The sequence below is a fragment of the Corvus moneduloides genome, chromosome 5 (assembly GCF_009650955.1).
Source record: "Corvus moneduloides isolate bCorMon1 chromosome 5, bCorMon1.pri, whole genome shotgun sequence".
Classification (NCBI taxonomy): Eukaryota; Metazoa; Chordata; class Aves; order Passeriformes; family Corvidae; genus Corvus; species Corvus moneduloides.
In genome coordinates, this window is record NC_045480.1 from 42,353,088 (window position 1) to 42,371,077 (window position 17,990).

The 17,990-nt window shown below is 36.6% G+C and overlaps 1 protein-coding gene across 1 annotated transcript in view; it reads right to left on the reverse strand.

The window, feature by feature from the left end:
- TACR3 (tachykinin receptor 3) overlaps positions 1-17,990 on the reverse strand; it is a 38,102-nt gene that overhangs the window by 7,302 nt on the left and 12,810 nt on the right. The window contains exons 2-3 of the mRNA XM_032110186.1: positions 16,904-17,092; positions 15,004-15,154 (exon numbers count right to left, since the gene is read on the reverse strand). Of these exons, the coding sequence (XP_031966077.1) occupies positions 15,004-15,154; positions 16,904-17,092 (340 nt within the window). The remainder of the gene's footprint in view (positions 1-15,003; positions 15,155-16,903; positions 17,093-17,990) is intronic.

The window sequence follows — 17,990 nt, forward strand, 5'->3', positions numbered from 1 at the left end:
AGACAAACCTCTATTTACAGTTTACATTTCATCTGTGCAGTGCTTGAGAACCAAAACAGTAGAGCTTCCCAGCAACTAATGTAGCTTAATGTGATTGAACACTGTGTCACTCATGCCCCAGAGTTGCTAGAAATCACAGAAAGAGTCCAGGTTGCTCATTTGGCATATTCAATTGTGTTAATATTTTCCAAAAGAAAGTTGTTAGTCTTTTTTCTAACATCCAAATGCTTACTGTCTAGTTTTCTGTGTTATATTGAAGGGCAAGGCAAGCAGTGCTTCAAGAGCCTACTTAAAAGTCTCCTAAAATCTAATAAACCTCCACAATCTGTACAAAAAATAGCTTTTAGATTTCAGCTGCTGCAAAAATTAACCCTGAAGGAATGAAGTTTTGGTTTATATTGCTGTTAAATATAATATTTCAGATTTTCTTTAAGGGAACAGAAATCCCCAAATAACTTTTACCCTGCAAAGAAAATCAAGAATTTTTATTGTCAAAATTTCAGGCAATAAAATCCTAATTTTGAATGTTTTAACTTTTTAAAGTTTTGAAATGAAAAATGCCAAATCACCCCCAGAGAATTGCATCTTTTCCTGCAAATTTACTGTTTCATTTAAAACAAAATAGTAATTTTTAAAACAGTGAGAGTAGTATAAGATTTTTTGTTGCTGTTTCTGTCTGGAAATCTATGATTAAATATTAAGTCATCATCATTCTGAAAGCAGAAACTTCTGAAGCAAATAGTGGAACTAGATAAAAAGCTAAAGATGATTTTAGATGGGCATTAGCATTTGATTTAATTTGTGAAGTAACAAGTCACTTGAATGACACACAGTGAAACGTATTACATTTTTAATCCTTCAGGTTTGCAGCTGTTTTTCATAAATGTAAAAAATAATCTAAAATGTACAGAATCATTTTTCTCTCAAGTAAGGCTGTATCAGTCTGCATTCCACTGACGTGAATGGTGATATACTGATAAATGTATGTCTATGGGCAGACATAAGATGGTGTTTCCTTATTCATGTATAAAATGGTTTTTCCCTGGATCAAAAAAGTACAAATTTTTCCTGGAGAAAGGGACATTTAAGAAAAGTCAACATTTAGTTGTCATTTTGAGTATTTGTGCACTTACTGACATACTTCCTAGAAGATAAGTGAGATATTGCAAGTCTGTGTGGTGTAAAGTTGTTGGAAACACAAGGCAATTAGGGTTAAATTTGAAGTCAACCACAGAAGTCGTGAGAGGAATCAAAAAGCCCTAGTCTGTTCTCATTTTGTCATCTAAGAATGACTGTGTGTTGGCAGAAACAGAGGAAAAAAAGAGAATCAGAGGAAAACGAGGGAGATTATTACCAATTTCCTCTTCTCTTTCAGAGAGAGGCACGCATGCTGTGCAAGGCCCTACCTTGCAGTTTATAGCTGCAGTTCTTGTCCATAATGTTGGTCTTCCCAGTATAAAGTTTCATTTATTGATTATATCAATAACTATGAACAGAACGTGACTTCAAGGTCTAAAAGTCCAGGGCACCTTGAGTTTACTTGGAATAAGTTCTGATGAACAAGTGCCCACAAACCAATAGGGCAAATAAATTAAACAGACCCACTATGAATTTACCACATAAACCTGATTGTCTTTTCCCAATTCACTAAAGAACCTCCAGTGACACTTCACAGGTCCAACTGCAGAGTATAAAAGACAGCTTCAGTGTTGGGGTTGTTTTTGACTATTTAAACCTGTGACTGGATTAAAAAAAAAGTTCTTTTTAATAAGCCTGTTCTGTTTCACTTTTTTGAGATATTACCATTTTTCAGTTGCTTTTCCTTCTGTTCCGAGTTGCACAGAATTCATTAATAAGGGTTTGCTCTTGTGCATTAGGAAACATTTTCAAAGCAAGAAAATTACTGAATTCAGTTGCTTGGCTTAAAGTCTAGCTCTGTTCCTGCCACCATTTCACCATGGAGCTTTCCAAAGTGTGAATTGCAGTGAAAATCGCTAACCTTTATCCCAGTGGCACCGTTTTCCCTGGTGTTCTGTTCAATCTCCCTTTGTGTATTGTGGGCACCAAGCATGACTGGAGGAAAGAGTGTTTTTTCTGTTCTAGGCAATAGTTTTGTTAAAATGAGTCATACTGAGTCTCTGTTATGCAACCTTCGTGCAAATCTAGAGGCTAGATTGGTAAATGGAAAACCAAAGTGTTTGTTTTCTGCACTGATTTTCATCAACCTGTTCTGCTGATATTGATGCACTGCTGCCTGTGTCTAGTAAAGAAAGTTAATTTATGTGCTTTGTGGTCTTGTTCATTCCTTTAAATCCTTTCTGTCTGAGTAAGAAGCATTCTTTCATTAATGAATGTAATGAGGAAAAAATACCTTTTTTGCTCTTTTAAGTATATAAGTTCATTGGAATTGGAGTTTGCAGGTTTGCCTTTGCTGTGAAACATTTGAAACAGTAAAAGTGAAAAGGAACCAGCAGATTCAGCTGCACTCAGAAAAACCAGTAAGTACTTTTTTTCCCCCCCCCATACTGTTTTTATTTTGCATGAAGAATAGCTAGAAAAACAGTCTAATTTAGATGTAGCATTGAGAACGACTCTTGAAAGATTAGGAATAAAATATACTTTTCTGAGAGACTCAGTTGCTGCTGGAGGAATATAGCAATTCACATTGCAAGGCATTGATTTGCCAGCAGTACCTAAGACTTGAACCATGCAATCATTTCCTTTTCGATCTTCTCTGCAGCTCCTTATTGTCTTTCTAAGTCATCTTTGATACTGCTGCTTCTACAAGTACAAGAATTTGGCTTTTGATTTTATTTGCACTTTTATCACACAGAACAACTTAATTACTTGCAGAATTTTTACTCCTGGGTGTTATGCAGATAGAAATGAGAAGCAACCAATTTGAGCCCATGGAGTGTAAGAATGTCTTTGTTTACCCTCTCCTGGATGTTATTTATTCATGAAAACAACTTAAACACAGTCCACAGATAATCCCTGAGGATCATAACTTTTGCCCTGTGCTCTTTTGGGAGAAATAAAATGCCGCACTAACATTTCACAAAGTGTTTCTTTCAACATGTTAGCATGCAGCCAGTAAATCCACTTCCCAGTCCTGGGGACATACATAGCACTTATGCATGAAGCACCAGAGAGAAAGGAACACAGATATGCCTTTGCTTCTCCACAATGCTTATTTGAAGTGAACTGTTTTTTGTGCAAGAAAAGTAGGATTCAAAGGGTAACTCTAATGGCAGTAGTACAGAAATAGGACTGACTGCTAAGATACCAAGTGCTTTGACAAGCTCAGGGATTTTCTGTGTTCTCTCAGCTCATAGGAAAGGACAGATTCTTAATAGCTGAAGGAGATGCACGTTTAGGAGGAGAAAGTATGCGAGAGCTTGGAAGTCTTTCAGCTAGGTAAGGTACTTGGCAATTCCAATGCTCCGGATAATTTTAGTCTTCTGACTTATGCTTTCCATCTGTTTTTCTCAATTGCTTGAAGTAAAGAAACTGTTATTCATTTCAGTTTGCATAATCCCTTGTCGCAAACAGAATTAATAATCATTTACTTTGTTATTTAAGCTCTGAAGTTCAAAAATGTATTCTCTTCTAGTGTGAATACTTTTTAATTAGTTTGCATACTTCCAAATGCTAAAATGTGGGGCTCCCCTCAAACCAAAGCAATTCTGACATTTTTTGTGAGTGGCCTTAGCTACTGCTATTTTTAAATGATGTTTCCCCAAAGTTGCATAGACCACAGGTTTGACAGTGCCTTTGAGTTTCTCTCAACATGTCAAGAAATATCTGTTCCATTGCAAAAAGGGGTAAATATTTTGCTCAGAGTTTTATTTTGCTTGAGAATGAATGATTTTACAAGCATCTGATTGGGGACAAGGAGGAAAAGTTTCCACAAGCTTTATGTTACTTTATCTAAGAAGAGATGTCTAAATTTCTCACAAGAGAGATTGTTGGATATTAGGCAATATGATAATGTCTGCTGCTGAGACTGAGAGTTTTTTTTCTGTAAGCTGGACAACAAGTAAAGGTAAGTGGCTTTGTATCATTGTCTTGGTCTTAAGCATTGAGTAGCATAAGAAGTTTATGTTCTTTAGAAAATGACTCTGTGTGGCTATTGTGGGATTGACATTATTGGGCATGGTTATCTACCTGAGACCTAGTTCTGGGAAAAAAGTGAAAAAGCTGATCTAGTGCTTTTGTACTTAAGGTTCATACCACCACTTATTTTACAAGACTTTCATTCCAGGTAAGGAAGGAATGATGGGACATAATTCACTTCCATGCCTCTAACTAAATATGAGATTTAGTGTGGGGGAAACAAAATAATACTATCTTCTTTTGTTTTCCCAATAGGGGTAGTTAATTCTGAAGTCCACTTTCTGACACAATTCTGAAAGCGTTCTGGAGTCTTTAATCCTCATTGAAGGCTCTCCCAGAACCTTGCCAATGTTTAAATGAATTTTCCATATAAAACTTCTGAAGGAATGGTAGTAGTGAATGTTCTCTTTTGGAAACTAGGTCTTATATATTGGACACTGCAATAAACAACTGATGAATTATGCCAATGAATTATGCAAAAGTTGCATACCATCCTACCTGTGGTTTACTTTATCTGGACTCCTAATAATGGAAACTGTCCTCCTGAAACTGAGATGGTACCTTTGGTTATCTTCAATAGAGGAGCACAGGCTCTTATTTCATATGGAAAGACTACTTTTTGAATTGTTTTATTTCCAGTTTATTCACCTAGGGCAATTAAATAAGTGATTTATATAATTAGAAGCCATTTGAATGTTTACCATATTTCTCTATAATTTTGGCACCAGAATATCATGGGAAGGAATGCAGATTATTTACTACATAGTTTGAAAAACCTCTTCCTTCTCTTTTCTGTTGATAAGAAAAACCTATGAATTATTCCTGGACTTTACTTGTGTAAATTGGTAGGCAAAATTCTGTTAGGAAAAAAAGCACAGTTAAAGCTATTTTCTTATTGCCATCATAATTATGCATTTGCAGTGGTAGTAGCATCTTCCCTTACAAAGGTTGAAAAAAAATGTTTATTACCACCTAAGAAAAAAAAAAAAAGGCAAAAAAAAATAATATTGTCCCGTTGTCCCCCAGTCTATTTTCTTTTAAGTTGACTTCAAAGAAAACTGTTAATGTCAGTGATGTTGAGGTTTATATTTTGCATTTGATGCACCTAGTTTATTTTCGTCATTCTGCAAATGGCTGTACAATGTTGTGAATTTATTAGGAGAAGTAGACTTGTGACTCACTCACAGAACATCTTGGAAATACTTGGTCAATAAAAAGTGATATATGCTCTGGTCAGTTATTGTTGAAAAGTATCAGGAGTGTCATTCTCCTGACAGCATCTACTTTTGTACAGACAAGCATTGCTTCAAGAATTAAGGTAATCACATGACTTGGCCATAATGGTCAACACTTTGGTCATTATTGCACTGGTTTGATACTCCTGTGATATCCCAATTCTGTGGAATAAGGTATAAGCTGACCCATGCCAGGGTGGCTGAAAGTGTTTCCTAGGAAACCTGCTCTAAAACCGGGAGAAATCAAAAAACTACTATTCACCCCAGCAAATGAGTAATGAAATAAAGCTGCTTTGAATAGGTTATTTACAATGTTGCAGTACAGTAACTTCTAAACAATGAAGTATTTGAGTTAAAGGATTATATTTGTTAGGTGAAGGCATTAATAGACATAACATAGGCACCCCTCTGTGTGTAGGTGTGTAGATTTCTGCTTTAACTCAGAAAAAAAACTGTGCTGAAGTTATGTTTTGTTTTCATATGAAGAGCAGCCTGGAATGAATGCAAAAGTGTGTGAGTGCAATACTGGAACTGCAGTTGTGTTCTGCTGAATATACAGATCTTGGTTCTGCAGTCCTCCAAAATGACTGATCAGATTTCCTGGGTTTTTCACCACACAGATGCTTGGCAGTATTCCAGAAAGATCAACAGACTGAAAACTCATGCTAAACTAATTAGTTCATGACTTCCCTCCAAGGACTCGATGAGGAGGAGATTTCTTATGTGCTCTCTCTTATCTCTTTGTATATATATGTGTGTGTATATATATTTACACACCCATGCATACACAGGACTATCCATGTGGTCATAATTTAGGATATATAATGGGATAACTTTGACTGCAGATTATATAAGACAACAAAAGACCTTTTGAAGTTTCCAAGGTTTGTTTATATGCTGGTGAAAAAATTTGCATACAACTTAAAGAACACACTTTGTCCTTCCTGAATGTGGGATTTTAAGGTTATCTGTCTGGAGGATCAGGTCCCAGACTTGAACTTGGGGAGAGCTGCACAGAGAAAATGAAGTCTGTCTTAAAAAACCCAACTCTATAGTTTGAAACATGGAGGTCATAATCTCCATGCTGAAAATCTGAATGTTGAAAAGGAGACATTTGACTTTCATTTGTCTTTCTTGTAGGTGTCTTGGTTTTATTGTTAAAGAACATTTATAGTTGAATTCAGCAATGCATTTGAAAACACACTGAACTCACTAACATTGGAGTGAAGCATTGTTGAAATTTTTGGTCTGTTAACCTAGTGTTACTTCCCTTCTTAATAAATATGAGACATTACTAAGCAGAAATTTTTGCCCTAGGACTGTCCCTAGACTTAATATTTCACATAAGTTTTCTGCCACCAGTTATCAGAAATAGAAAAATAACGAGGAGAAACATCACAGCAACTGTGAGTGCACAATTCTGAGCGTAATCACTGACCCTGCAGAACCAGTCTCTTAAATCTGCCCCTGACGTGGAGATGTTGCCGGCTGTTCTATGGAAAAGTTATAACCAGAAAACTTCCATCAGTTTGTCAGTAAATACTTAAACTGGCAAGGTTTATGCACAGTATAAAGCCACTTTTAGTATTTACTCTGCTTTTACTTCCCTGTGGTTGCTGCTTGAACCATGGATGATGCCTGTGGAAAGATGTGTTTGTTCACAGTTCATAGCTGAGTTTTAGGAACTTGAGACAATGAATGGAAGCTGGCACTGCTGTGGAGTGTTCTGTAGCTATTCAGATATAGAGAGCAGAGAAAGCAGCTTCCAGTAATTTTGTTACATTTCACTGTGTCAGTCGTGTTCAGAAAATGATCAAGAGGTCTGACTTTATTTTTACCTCAGTAGGAAATCTCGTTCAAAATTGTGGGCAAATCATTAAAAAGAGAACAAATTGCTAAAAAAAAAAAAAAAAAAATCCTGAAAAGGAGAACAGATGAACCCTTTTTTCTTTCAAGTTCTAAGACCATAAAATAGCTCTGTAAAAAATATTTTGAGTTTAACATGCAATGAAAATAATTCCCCTGTACCTCATGTCCCAATCTTTCCCTAGGCAACTTCTAAGCATGTGAAGAGTGAGACTGTGAAATAAAAATTATGATTCACAAAATTAATAATTACTTCGCTCATTCCCTACATGTTTAGTAGGTTTTCAGTCCATATACTCAGTAATATAAAGAGTTTAACAGAACTTTTTAAAACTTAAACCCAAAGATTATTGGTTATTCTGCCTCATGCTACTGGAAAAAATGCTTCTTTGTGTGCATGTGTTTAGGGAGGGGGTTGTACATTGTAATCAATGTGATGATTTTGCTATAATTTAATTAATGGCAAATGAAAATGCCCAAATCAGGCCTTCCTGTCAATACTCTATATTCTTGCTGAGATTTTTGATAACTATGGGAATGTATTACGGATCAAAATAGGAAAAGATATCTTATTCTGCTAGTATTTTCACCACAAAGATATTCATATGATATTCTGACCCTCATTACCCTTTTGAAGTTTTTCTTAAGAGAAAATAAGCTTAAAAAAAATCCTTTTAGCTGTAATAGCAATTACTTGCAAGTAGAGACTTTGACTATTGTGTTAATACCAATCTGGTGAGTCTGGCAGGGTATTTGTGTTTATGGTTATGGAACAACTGCTCAAAATCTTAGTGGAACACTAACATTTGCAGTCTGGTCCAATAACCTTCTTAATGAGCAGTCATGACTCACACATGCAGAACCATGGAGAAGAGCAGCAGACAGGATCAGCATCTGTGCTTTGTAAGAAGCATACTAAGCAGTGTGTCACATCTCCTAGTGTAACTAATTCCATCTGCAGGGTTACAAACCAAGTTTTAGGCACATGTAAGTTCATGAAGTCAAGCTCTAGCTTTATTAGGATTGTTTTACATCTACCATATTAACAAGGGTTATTTCATGCTTCCCATAAATGATCAGAGTTAAGGATATCATAGTAAGAGGTGCCCTGAAGCAGAATGAGAGGAAACATACCTTTAGTATTAATTTTTGTAAGTAATTTTACCTGTTACATTTCACTACTGAGCATGATTTGGGAAACACTTTGCACTGGAAAGGTAGTTGAGAGAAAAATATTTTTGTTAGAAAGTATTTAATACTAATTTCCCTCTAATCTGGGATATAATCTCTATATACCAGTCTTGATATCTGCCTCATTTAATGTATTTACTGAGGAGTTTTGTACAGCAAAATAAAGGCATGCCAAATAATTTTGATGATGAGACACTTTTAAGCAACTTTGCTGCTACAGAAGCAAGGCAGAGAAAGAATGTGGATATGGGAGAACTGCAGGAGCAGAAATCCAGCTTTGCAGTGCTGGTCATATACTTTGTATGGTACCAGTAGTGATTGTGTCCCTGGGTGGGGTGGTGGCAGTGACAGATATCACAGAGCAGATCGAAACTGCTGGACTGGTACTGTGCTAGTTTTGGGGGACATTTTACACTGTACTTCCATGGGTAGGATCATACTCAGAAAAATTCTGGCATTTGCTCAATTAAGGGCTAATAAAATTATCTGCTGTGAATTTGTTTGCCTGTTGTGAACAGATGAAGAGGAGACAGATGTTATTGACTGATTATAGCATGACCAGGTCATGCATTTAATGAAAGGAAAAAATGAGATATTAGGATCTTCCAGATGAGGCATTCTCAGTGGAGAACAGAGAATTACCCCTGTGCAGGACCATGGTGACACTACATTGCTGGAATTCCTTGTCTGGTTTTGGTCACTTGTTGCATAAAGATGTTATGTAAAGATGCTATAGAAAAGATCGGAAGCACTTTTTTCATTTATATAACAAATGTAAACAAAACCAGAGAGAAAATGGATATAAAAACATCTGTAGAGGTGACACCACTGAGGGATATTAAGTAATTAATTAAGCTATCTGAAAATAGTGACATAAATAGAGCTGTTTATAAAGAAATTTAGCCTGGAAAAGTGAACTCTAGGATTGGTGAGATTTTTTAGAAGATGGAGGTTTAAGATGATACCAGAGGAATTCTGTTAGAGTTGCCTGTGGTGACAGGTCTGAAGGCTGGTTCCTATTCTGTTTTCATTTAACATTTAAATATTGAAAGAGACAAAATGACACTCAGTGAGTAAGTGGAGAAATTACTGGACATAGTTCAACATCTTCCAGTGTCTGGCAAACAAAGGACGAGCTTGTTTTCAGGAGAGCCTTTAAAAGGATCTGAGAATTCCTTCTTACTGTTTTTTTTTTTTTCTTTTTCTTTACATTAGGTAAGAAATGTGACATTGTCAAACACAACCATAGATTAAAACTTGCCATGACTCATTGATGTGAAGATCTTCAAAAAGATTGTTTCTAGAGTAGTTTCACAAAGTCTGAGGTATGTGACTGTGATTATAACCTTGGAGGAGACTGATTTAAAAGTATGAAGTCATAAAGTCAGACTAATTGCTTCAGAAATTTCTCATTCAATTTTTTGTATTTCACACAGAGGAAACACAGTGTATGAGCATAACAAGCTGACACTTTGTGTGGTATTTTTGTCACACCTTCAGTTGCCTGAGGAATTAATCAGCAGACATTTCCATGTAAGGACCGGAATCTTTAAAAAGCATCTCTGTTTCTCTTGATTGTTAGCTGATAACAAAGCAGTGGAGTGTACAGGAGTGGTGCTAGCTGGGTTGTCCTTCAACCTCATATTACTTAGTATTTTTGCTTATTTGAATGTGCTGAACAATGATTGCTAAATTTGTGAATGTGGCTGCACTGAAGTACACCTGTGGTTTTCAATCACAATAGAGCTTTGGCCTACAAAAGGTGCTCACAGTGCATCAGCATTTTGGATAAATGATAATTTAACTGTAGCTGTAGGAAATTTCAGCTAGTCAAGCAATACAGCCACCGACATGTTATCATATAAGTTATAGGGCTATGACTGTTAGATCAGTGAGACCACCTGTTATTAAAACAGGTTTATTTAAAATGTAAAAATTTATTTCTCCAGCTTAATCTTTGCTGTTAGTTCTCTTCTAGTATTTATTTATTCTGTTTTGCATTTTATTTTCATTGTCACTCTCTGAAAAGTCAAAGAGTAGACCTATTTACAGAAGGTGAATACGGATGGACAAAAAAAAGCTATACAGACGCCTATTTTTGACAGGAGGGTTTGAAATTGAGACACAAATTGAGTTTCTGAACCTCATTACCCCACAACAGAATGGGTAGGTTGTTCCACGTATCGCTCCCAGAAATGTGAGATCAGCTAAAGGGAAGAGGTGCCTTCCCAGGGGAAGGTGCCTGTGGCACTTTGTGTATGTTTGTACCATTCTGGAGTGCATCCCTGATTCATCCTCTCAGTATCTCCTTGAACATTAGGGAGAATTTTTGGACATCAGGAAGCATTTCTTCACTGAAATGAAGTTGAATGGTTAAATGTTTGTCAGCCATTGGAAAAGGCTGCCCAGAGAAGTGGTGGAGTACCTGAAAGTGTTCAAGAAATGAATGGACATGGCATTTAGTGCTGTGGTCTACTTGACAAAGTGGAGACTGGTCAGAGGTTGGACTTGATCTTGGAGGTCTTTTCCAACCTTAAGAACTCTATGAGTTATGAATTTATTGCTTGTTAATTTGCCTAAAACCTTTCTGAATCTTCTGAAATCATAAGCATCTGGCAGGAGAGCACCTCAGATGCTCTTTACCAACTTTTAAATGACCCTTTCTTAAAATACTCTCTCTTCTACCTGCCTTAAGCTGCTCTCATATCAGTTCTGGTGTTTCAGGATTTGGTGACCAACAGTTCTTCAGCCACTTTACCCACCACCTTTGTGTTTCTCTAAAACCTGACATCTTGTCCCTTGGCCTCCTTGTCTCCAAACTGAAAAGTTCAGGCCATTTTCATCTCTTCGTAAGTCCATTGATGATTTTTAGCTGCCATTCCTTGGACTTTTTCTAAATCTATGAAATGGAGGGGGAAGAAAATGAGAACAAACCTGAGAAATATGTATGAAGTGTTCATACAGGAGTTCTCACAAAGACTGTGACTCGCCAGCAAACATATGGGGTTTTTTTTCTTGTTTTAGACTCAAATTTGAGGAAAAATTTTTATATTGAAACAATGCAGTTTTTAATCAATCTTCATTGCTAAAAGAAGTTGAGATGATACCTCAAACTGTGTTAGGAGAAGCAAAAATTACAGGCAGAAGCATAAGTGTGGAGGAATGAAAATTACTGAAAAAGATGCCTGATGACATATTATCACAAAGTTAACAGTCATAAGTAAAAGGAACAGTAAAGAAAATATAAAAGTTAAGCACATTTCCCATTCCTCTATATTCTTCTCATTGTGGCCAGGCAATGGCATCTTCTGTTGAGATGAATGTTCTTTTTTCAGAAAACAGTTGTATCAGAACTGTATCTCTTGATAAAAACAATAGTAACTGATTTTATTTGCAGTACATGGTTATTCCCTCTTATGGGTTAATTAAAGCTGAAAGAGTGATTGAAACTTGTTAGATAGCAAAAACAGGGTGTAGAGACAACATCTGAGAGCAAGTATTTGCAGTGGATATAAAGAACATTTTGACCTAGTAAATCTTATAGTAATATTATGAGACACCTGTATAAACTTATGTATGACAGCATTGAGACTATAATTCCATATTATGAAAATGAGAATTGCAGGAGAATAAATGATGTTCAGCTGAACATCAGTCAGTCTCATGCCAGGAGCTTTAAGAAGAAGGGATAATGGCTGCAAAGTCTGTGTGTGAAGCAAATATTCAGAAGTTCAAAAGACTGACGTCAGGCAGATTTAAATGAGTCAGTCCCTGAGATATTTGAGCTGTCAAAAAAAAAAAAAAAAAAAAAAGAAAAAAAAAAAGAAAAAAACCCGAAAAAGTAATGATGTAGTTGCATCCAGTCCTGAACTTCTAAACATTTTGTCTTTGACCTTAAAGATACTAAGCATGACTTTGTGTTGTCCAACCTACAGTATGCACTGTGAAATTCTTTGAATCCTTTGTTCCTTAATTTCACTTTCAGGAGGATTCAGGACTGTGTTGCACAATCATGTGTATGAAATGATGAGACTGTCTGTTGAACTACTAACAGCTTTCTTGAGCTTCAAATCTTTTGTTGGCAAACATTGTTTCCTTTAAAGGTTTTACATGAACTGTTTACATGAACTACCTTCTTAATATTAAATACCATTTCAAACAACCCTAATCCAACACCTTTGCACTGTATCATTGCCTGATATGAAACATAGTCAACTATTGTATATTTCTCCTTCATTATAAGTGCACAGATTTTCCATATGTCTAGATACCTATATATTAAATATCAAGAAAAACAGATGATTTCTTTGCCTGAAAAGGGCAAAGCACTAGCTCTGTTATCAGAGACAGGCTGAGTTATAGCTTTATTTGGATTCCAGTCTGTTAGTTCCTCTCCATGAATAACCAATTATGATTCATCTTTCCAAATACCAGTTATTTCATAAATCCTGCTGGAGAGCACAGCAGTGTAGCTAAAGTGCTGTCATGGAGCTCTACCCAAAAAGTCACTGATGCAGTTATAATATATCTGCACATAATTTAATTCGCTTGTTGCATGTCTTGAAAGTATGCATTCCTGTACTCTCACATTTAAAATCCTTTAATTAAGGATGCTATTCCTTGTCTCTTAAATATATTTAGAATTCTAAACAGGTGCTGTTTTTAAAGCATTCAAGGGATTTAATTGGGCCCTCTATTTCATATGATAAAAGTCAGATTTTCTCTTCATGTCACAAGATGATTATTTTACTTAGTCATTATGATAACAGGTCCTGAAGTTCTGGTATGTCCTGGATCTCCAATAATTTAATAATTTTCTTTCCACATTTGCTTTTGCAACTTGTGTCTGTTACAGAAAGTGATTTCTCAGGTTGTCTTTACGATCAGAACCCCGTCACCACCAGCGGAGTATTTGCTTTATTTTTTTCTGATGGCTGGGTTAAAGGGGAGCATTGGTGATAGCACAGCTAGTTGACCAGTGAAATCTTTTTCTGCTTATGTTCTGTAGGAAGGGTAATCTCATAACTTTGAAAATACACTTTTGGGTAAGTGACAACATGCATGGTGAAGACTGTAATGGTAATGTTGAACTTTTTGGGTAATGTCAGAGTGTGAAATCTGATCTTTTGAAATGATTTCAGTATTTCTGGAAATTAGTCCAATAATATTGCTTTGGGGCAAATATGCAAAGCATACTGAGCATACTGCATAGCTTTGTATGATTTTTTTTTTTTTTTGTAGTTTTCTCTGCTTTCATTCCAAATAATCTTTGAACATTTACAAAGCAATAGTAGTGACAATACTGGTCAAGCTGCATTCTGGTTCCTTAAGAGAGGCTAACATTTTTCCCTCTTAAAAAAGCTATGTTGAAACAAAAATAAATGACACTTTTGGTTTCATGGTAGACATTGCATGTCATGCCATAGAGCTGTCTAGGCATCTCTACTATTCTGACAACTGAAACTTCTGACAACTTGGCACTTTTCTCTTATGAGTCTGAAGATGCGTGAAGGAGAAAATGATCCTAATATTTCTTTTCATATATCCTCTGCCATAACAACTTTTTCTGTGTAGTATGGTGGGGGAAAAAAACCCCACTTTCATATTCCTTGCAGTGTCCTGAAAGAAATGAAAATGTTAGCGCTCTCCAGAATTTGCAGAAGATCTCGTGCTCTCTCAGGACCCAATATGTCCCACTCTGCTATTGCTGCAGCAGAGGAGCGTATTCCGCTGTTCAAACATACTCACAGTGATAGGAAGCAAACTGAGCAACTGAAAATGTTCTCATCATTGTGAATGAGAAGTTTGTATTAGGGTACCCTTTTTTCAAATCTGAAAAGTTAAATACATTTTAGTATGAAAAAAATTTTGTCAGAAATAAAAAGGAGAAGGCTGCCTTATTAAATAAGAAAAGTTAGGTTAAGAAAAAGAATGTTATAGGAAAGAAACCTTCATGGCACTGAAACATTATGAAAACTAAACTGGAGATAGTCAAATACTCAGTTCATAAGAAGTCCCAAATCTAGTTTAAGCAATACCTACAGTGAAAAAGATTGAAAGAAAATATCTGGGAAAATTTATTTGCATTTCTCACAAAAAGGTTATTGTTTAAAAATCTAAATTATTCATTACAAATGGGCTGATCAGTGCTTCTCTCAAATATACATGGACCTTAACCACCTGAGAATTACAGCAAGATTCACTTTTGTTTCAGTAGGATGAGAATCTTATCTAACAAGTGCTGATGGTTTGCTAGCCCATTGTCCAAAACCCAGTATTTTAACTCTGTGAAGGCTAAACTTTTTGTCTTAGTTTCCATATATCAGATACAGTATGTGCTGCTACATGTGGAGTAAGAAGTTAAAACCCAAATGCTTCCTTTATTTAATGACAAACATTAAAGTTACAAGAAGAACAGCTAATGAACATAGAAAACAACTTGTCCAACTTAATCAAATTTTGTATTGAAGATGATCTCTCATTGCTGCTATTTCTAGTGATTTGGTGTTTCTGAAAGAATCTACTGTGATACATTGAGACACAATTGCAGATGATTTTGTAAGTATTCACTTAGCGGGATTTAATGGAACAGTACCTTTCTTTTAGCTTTGAGCTGCTCGTGATATTTGTTGGATGTGTCGCCTGGTATTTCTCCTCCCCAGAGAGTAATTCCCACCATGGAATAAGTGATGCCCATAACAAGCAGTGGAAAGCAGTAGACCAGCACAATCACAATAACATGATACCTGCAATGAAAAGGTATTAAGGTGATAAGTGCTTTCAGAGGAGCTATACCAATGGAATGGGCTACTAGAAGTCAAGACTGCTACTTTAGTAGAAGGCATGTTTTATATTAACTGGCTAGTCCTTGGTGTTTTCACTGTCTTTTTGAAAGTCTTGAATTGTGCTGCAAATTTACATGTGTTTTAGTGCATGTGCTTTGTGGGGTGTCTAATGCTGAGCCTGCACTAGCATATATTATGGATTACTCTATAATTATCATGATTAGTGACTACAGAATAAGGTATGTTTGTCCATAACTAGCTGAGTTCATTTAATTGCACAGCCAAGTATCATGAGGGCAAGCTAGGCATTTGGAGCTCTAGTCTGGACCACAAATGAAAGAGGAAAATAAGTATTTTAGTGATACATTGATGCAAAGACCCTGATAAGAGTCCTGTCACTCAGTGTTCTTCATATAGCAGATCTGTTGCACACAGACAGCACAGATCTGTAGCCTATGTGCAATATAGTCACTACTGCTGATGTAAGCACTGGGAAAACAAAGATCATTTCTTTTGCCCTGTTAGTTCCTGGTTAAATGCCAACTTCGGATAAAATCCCCGTGAATGATCAGTGAAGAATCCTCAGCTGTCACTGAGCGTGACCTTCCTGCCCTAAAGAGAAATGTCTGTGTATGGCTCTTATAGTGATAAAAATTACATATGACCAGGACTTCTTTCACCTGCCTCAAAAAGAGCAAAAGGTCAAATTTGATTCTAGATGGTTACACAGGCTTTCAGCCTTGAACACAATGTTTTTCTTAAATGCCAGTGAAGACTTGAAAGGACAGATGCCTAAGCAGCCACTTATTCCTAATTCTACCAGAGGACAAACAGGATATATTTAATGACTGGTATTCTCACTTTTAGAAAGTGGAACCAGTTATAGGTTTATCCAGTTTTCTCTTTTGGACTAATAGCTGACATAAGTAATTGTGACAGTGTAACAGAATGAAATGCCAAAATCCATCCAGCCCTCTCATGAAGAGATCTAGAGAAAAAGATCTGGTTAGAGCCATCTCATTCTCTACAATTGCCTGAAAGGTAATGGTACCTGAAAGGAGATGGTAGAGAGGTGGGGGTGTTTCTTTCTTCTCCCTAGTTACAAGAGAAGAAATAGCCTCAAGTTGTGCCAGGAGAGGTTTAAACTGGATATTAGGAAAATTTTTTTCATGAGAAGGGTTGTCAAACATTGGAACAGGCTGCCCAGAGGAGCAATTGACTCACCATCCCTGGATGTATTTAAAAGATGTGTAGATGTGGCACTTAGGGGCATGGACTAGTGGTGGACTTGGTAGTGTGACTTGATGACCCTGGAGGTCTTTTCCAGCCTATATTATTTTAAGGAGAGACTAGAAATCCTTGTTTTCCTGGTTAGGATAAAAAGGAAGCTTGCTTTGAAATGCATGTTATGTTCCTGATTCTGACCTGTCTCTGTCCGTATAGAAGTAGCCATCTTAGATGGAGCAATGATGGTAAACGTGCAGCATGGGAGGGAGCACACTCAGAGATGTGGAAGAGAATAAATTCGTACCATTTATCACGTATAATGCTCTATCATCCTTACTTGGAAAATTGGCTCTACATTTCTCAGTGATCAAAGCTGCTAGTTATTCTGCATGTAGAGTATCTTCATGACACTCTAGAGATTTTGCCAAGCCTATTGCAAGTCTAGACACCACCATACACAAGTTTAAAAGAACAAAAGCTTACGTAAAATGCTGTTTTGGACCACCTGGCCATGCTACATAGCAAAGAGTTCTTCCAGGCATCACCTTGGTTATGGAGTATAGGCACTGGGGAAAGGCCAACAGGAAAGCCAAAATCCATATGCTCCCAATGACCACCTTTGTAGCAGTTGCAGAGAGCCTAGGTTTCAAGGGATCAATAATGGCCATGTATCTGTAAAAGAAAGCAAAGACCTTTGTGTCAGAGATTCATATATATCTAGAATCAGCCAAAGCTTAGAATGAAAGAGAAGGATAAATGCAGAGATAGTCGTGTTCCTGGAGTTTTGATGTCATTGTGCTCATTGTGTGGTTCAGCTCCAATGAAGGCAGTGCGGAAACAAGAAGGTTCATTGGATATTGTTTTGCAGGCATGGGACACCCAGTTAATCATATGTATATCAGTAGGGCAACGATTTTGCTAAGACCTAGACCACTCTGTTACTGTACAGCCTGATTGAAAATCAACAATGCAGCTGGATCCTCTGTTTCTCTGCTAGGTCATACAGCATTTATTTCTAATAAGAAAATTAACAGCCAAGCTGTCAGGACTGTTAGTCATCTGTCCCAAAGCTACAGGAACCTGGTAAGTCCACATGCATTTATTTCAGTAGAGATAGACTTGACTTTAGAATGTTTGCCAAAGAACCCCAGAGCAACTGGTTCATACAGAGGCTGAGAAAAGAGCCAGTTTAGAACTGGTAAGAGCACCAAGGGAAATAGATGCATGAAGCAAGAAAACACCTCATTTGCCTTCTCAGTTCCTGTAGGATAGCATTATATCCGGGTAGGATAGTGTTCTTCTTGCTGCCCCATAATTGTATTGGCAATTAATGTATGCTGGTAACCTAAGAAGAACATGCAAAAAATCATCAAAAAGTTTACTCTAAGCAATTACAATGCAAAAGCTTAGGGGAAAAAAAGCAACAAGAGAGAAAGCATCGAGACACACAGTAATAGAAAAACAAGTCTTGTTTCCTGCCTCTTGATCTCTGTTAGAGATACAAGGAGCAAGGGAGAAAGAAAATTTTTATCAATCACATTTTTATGAATATATTGTGTTTGCTGCAATT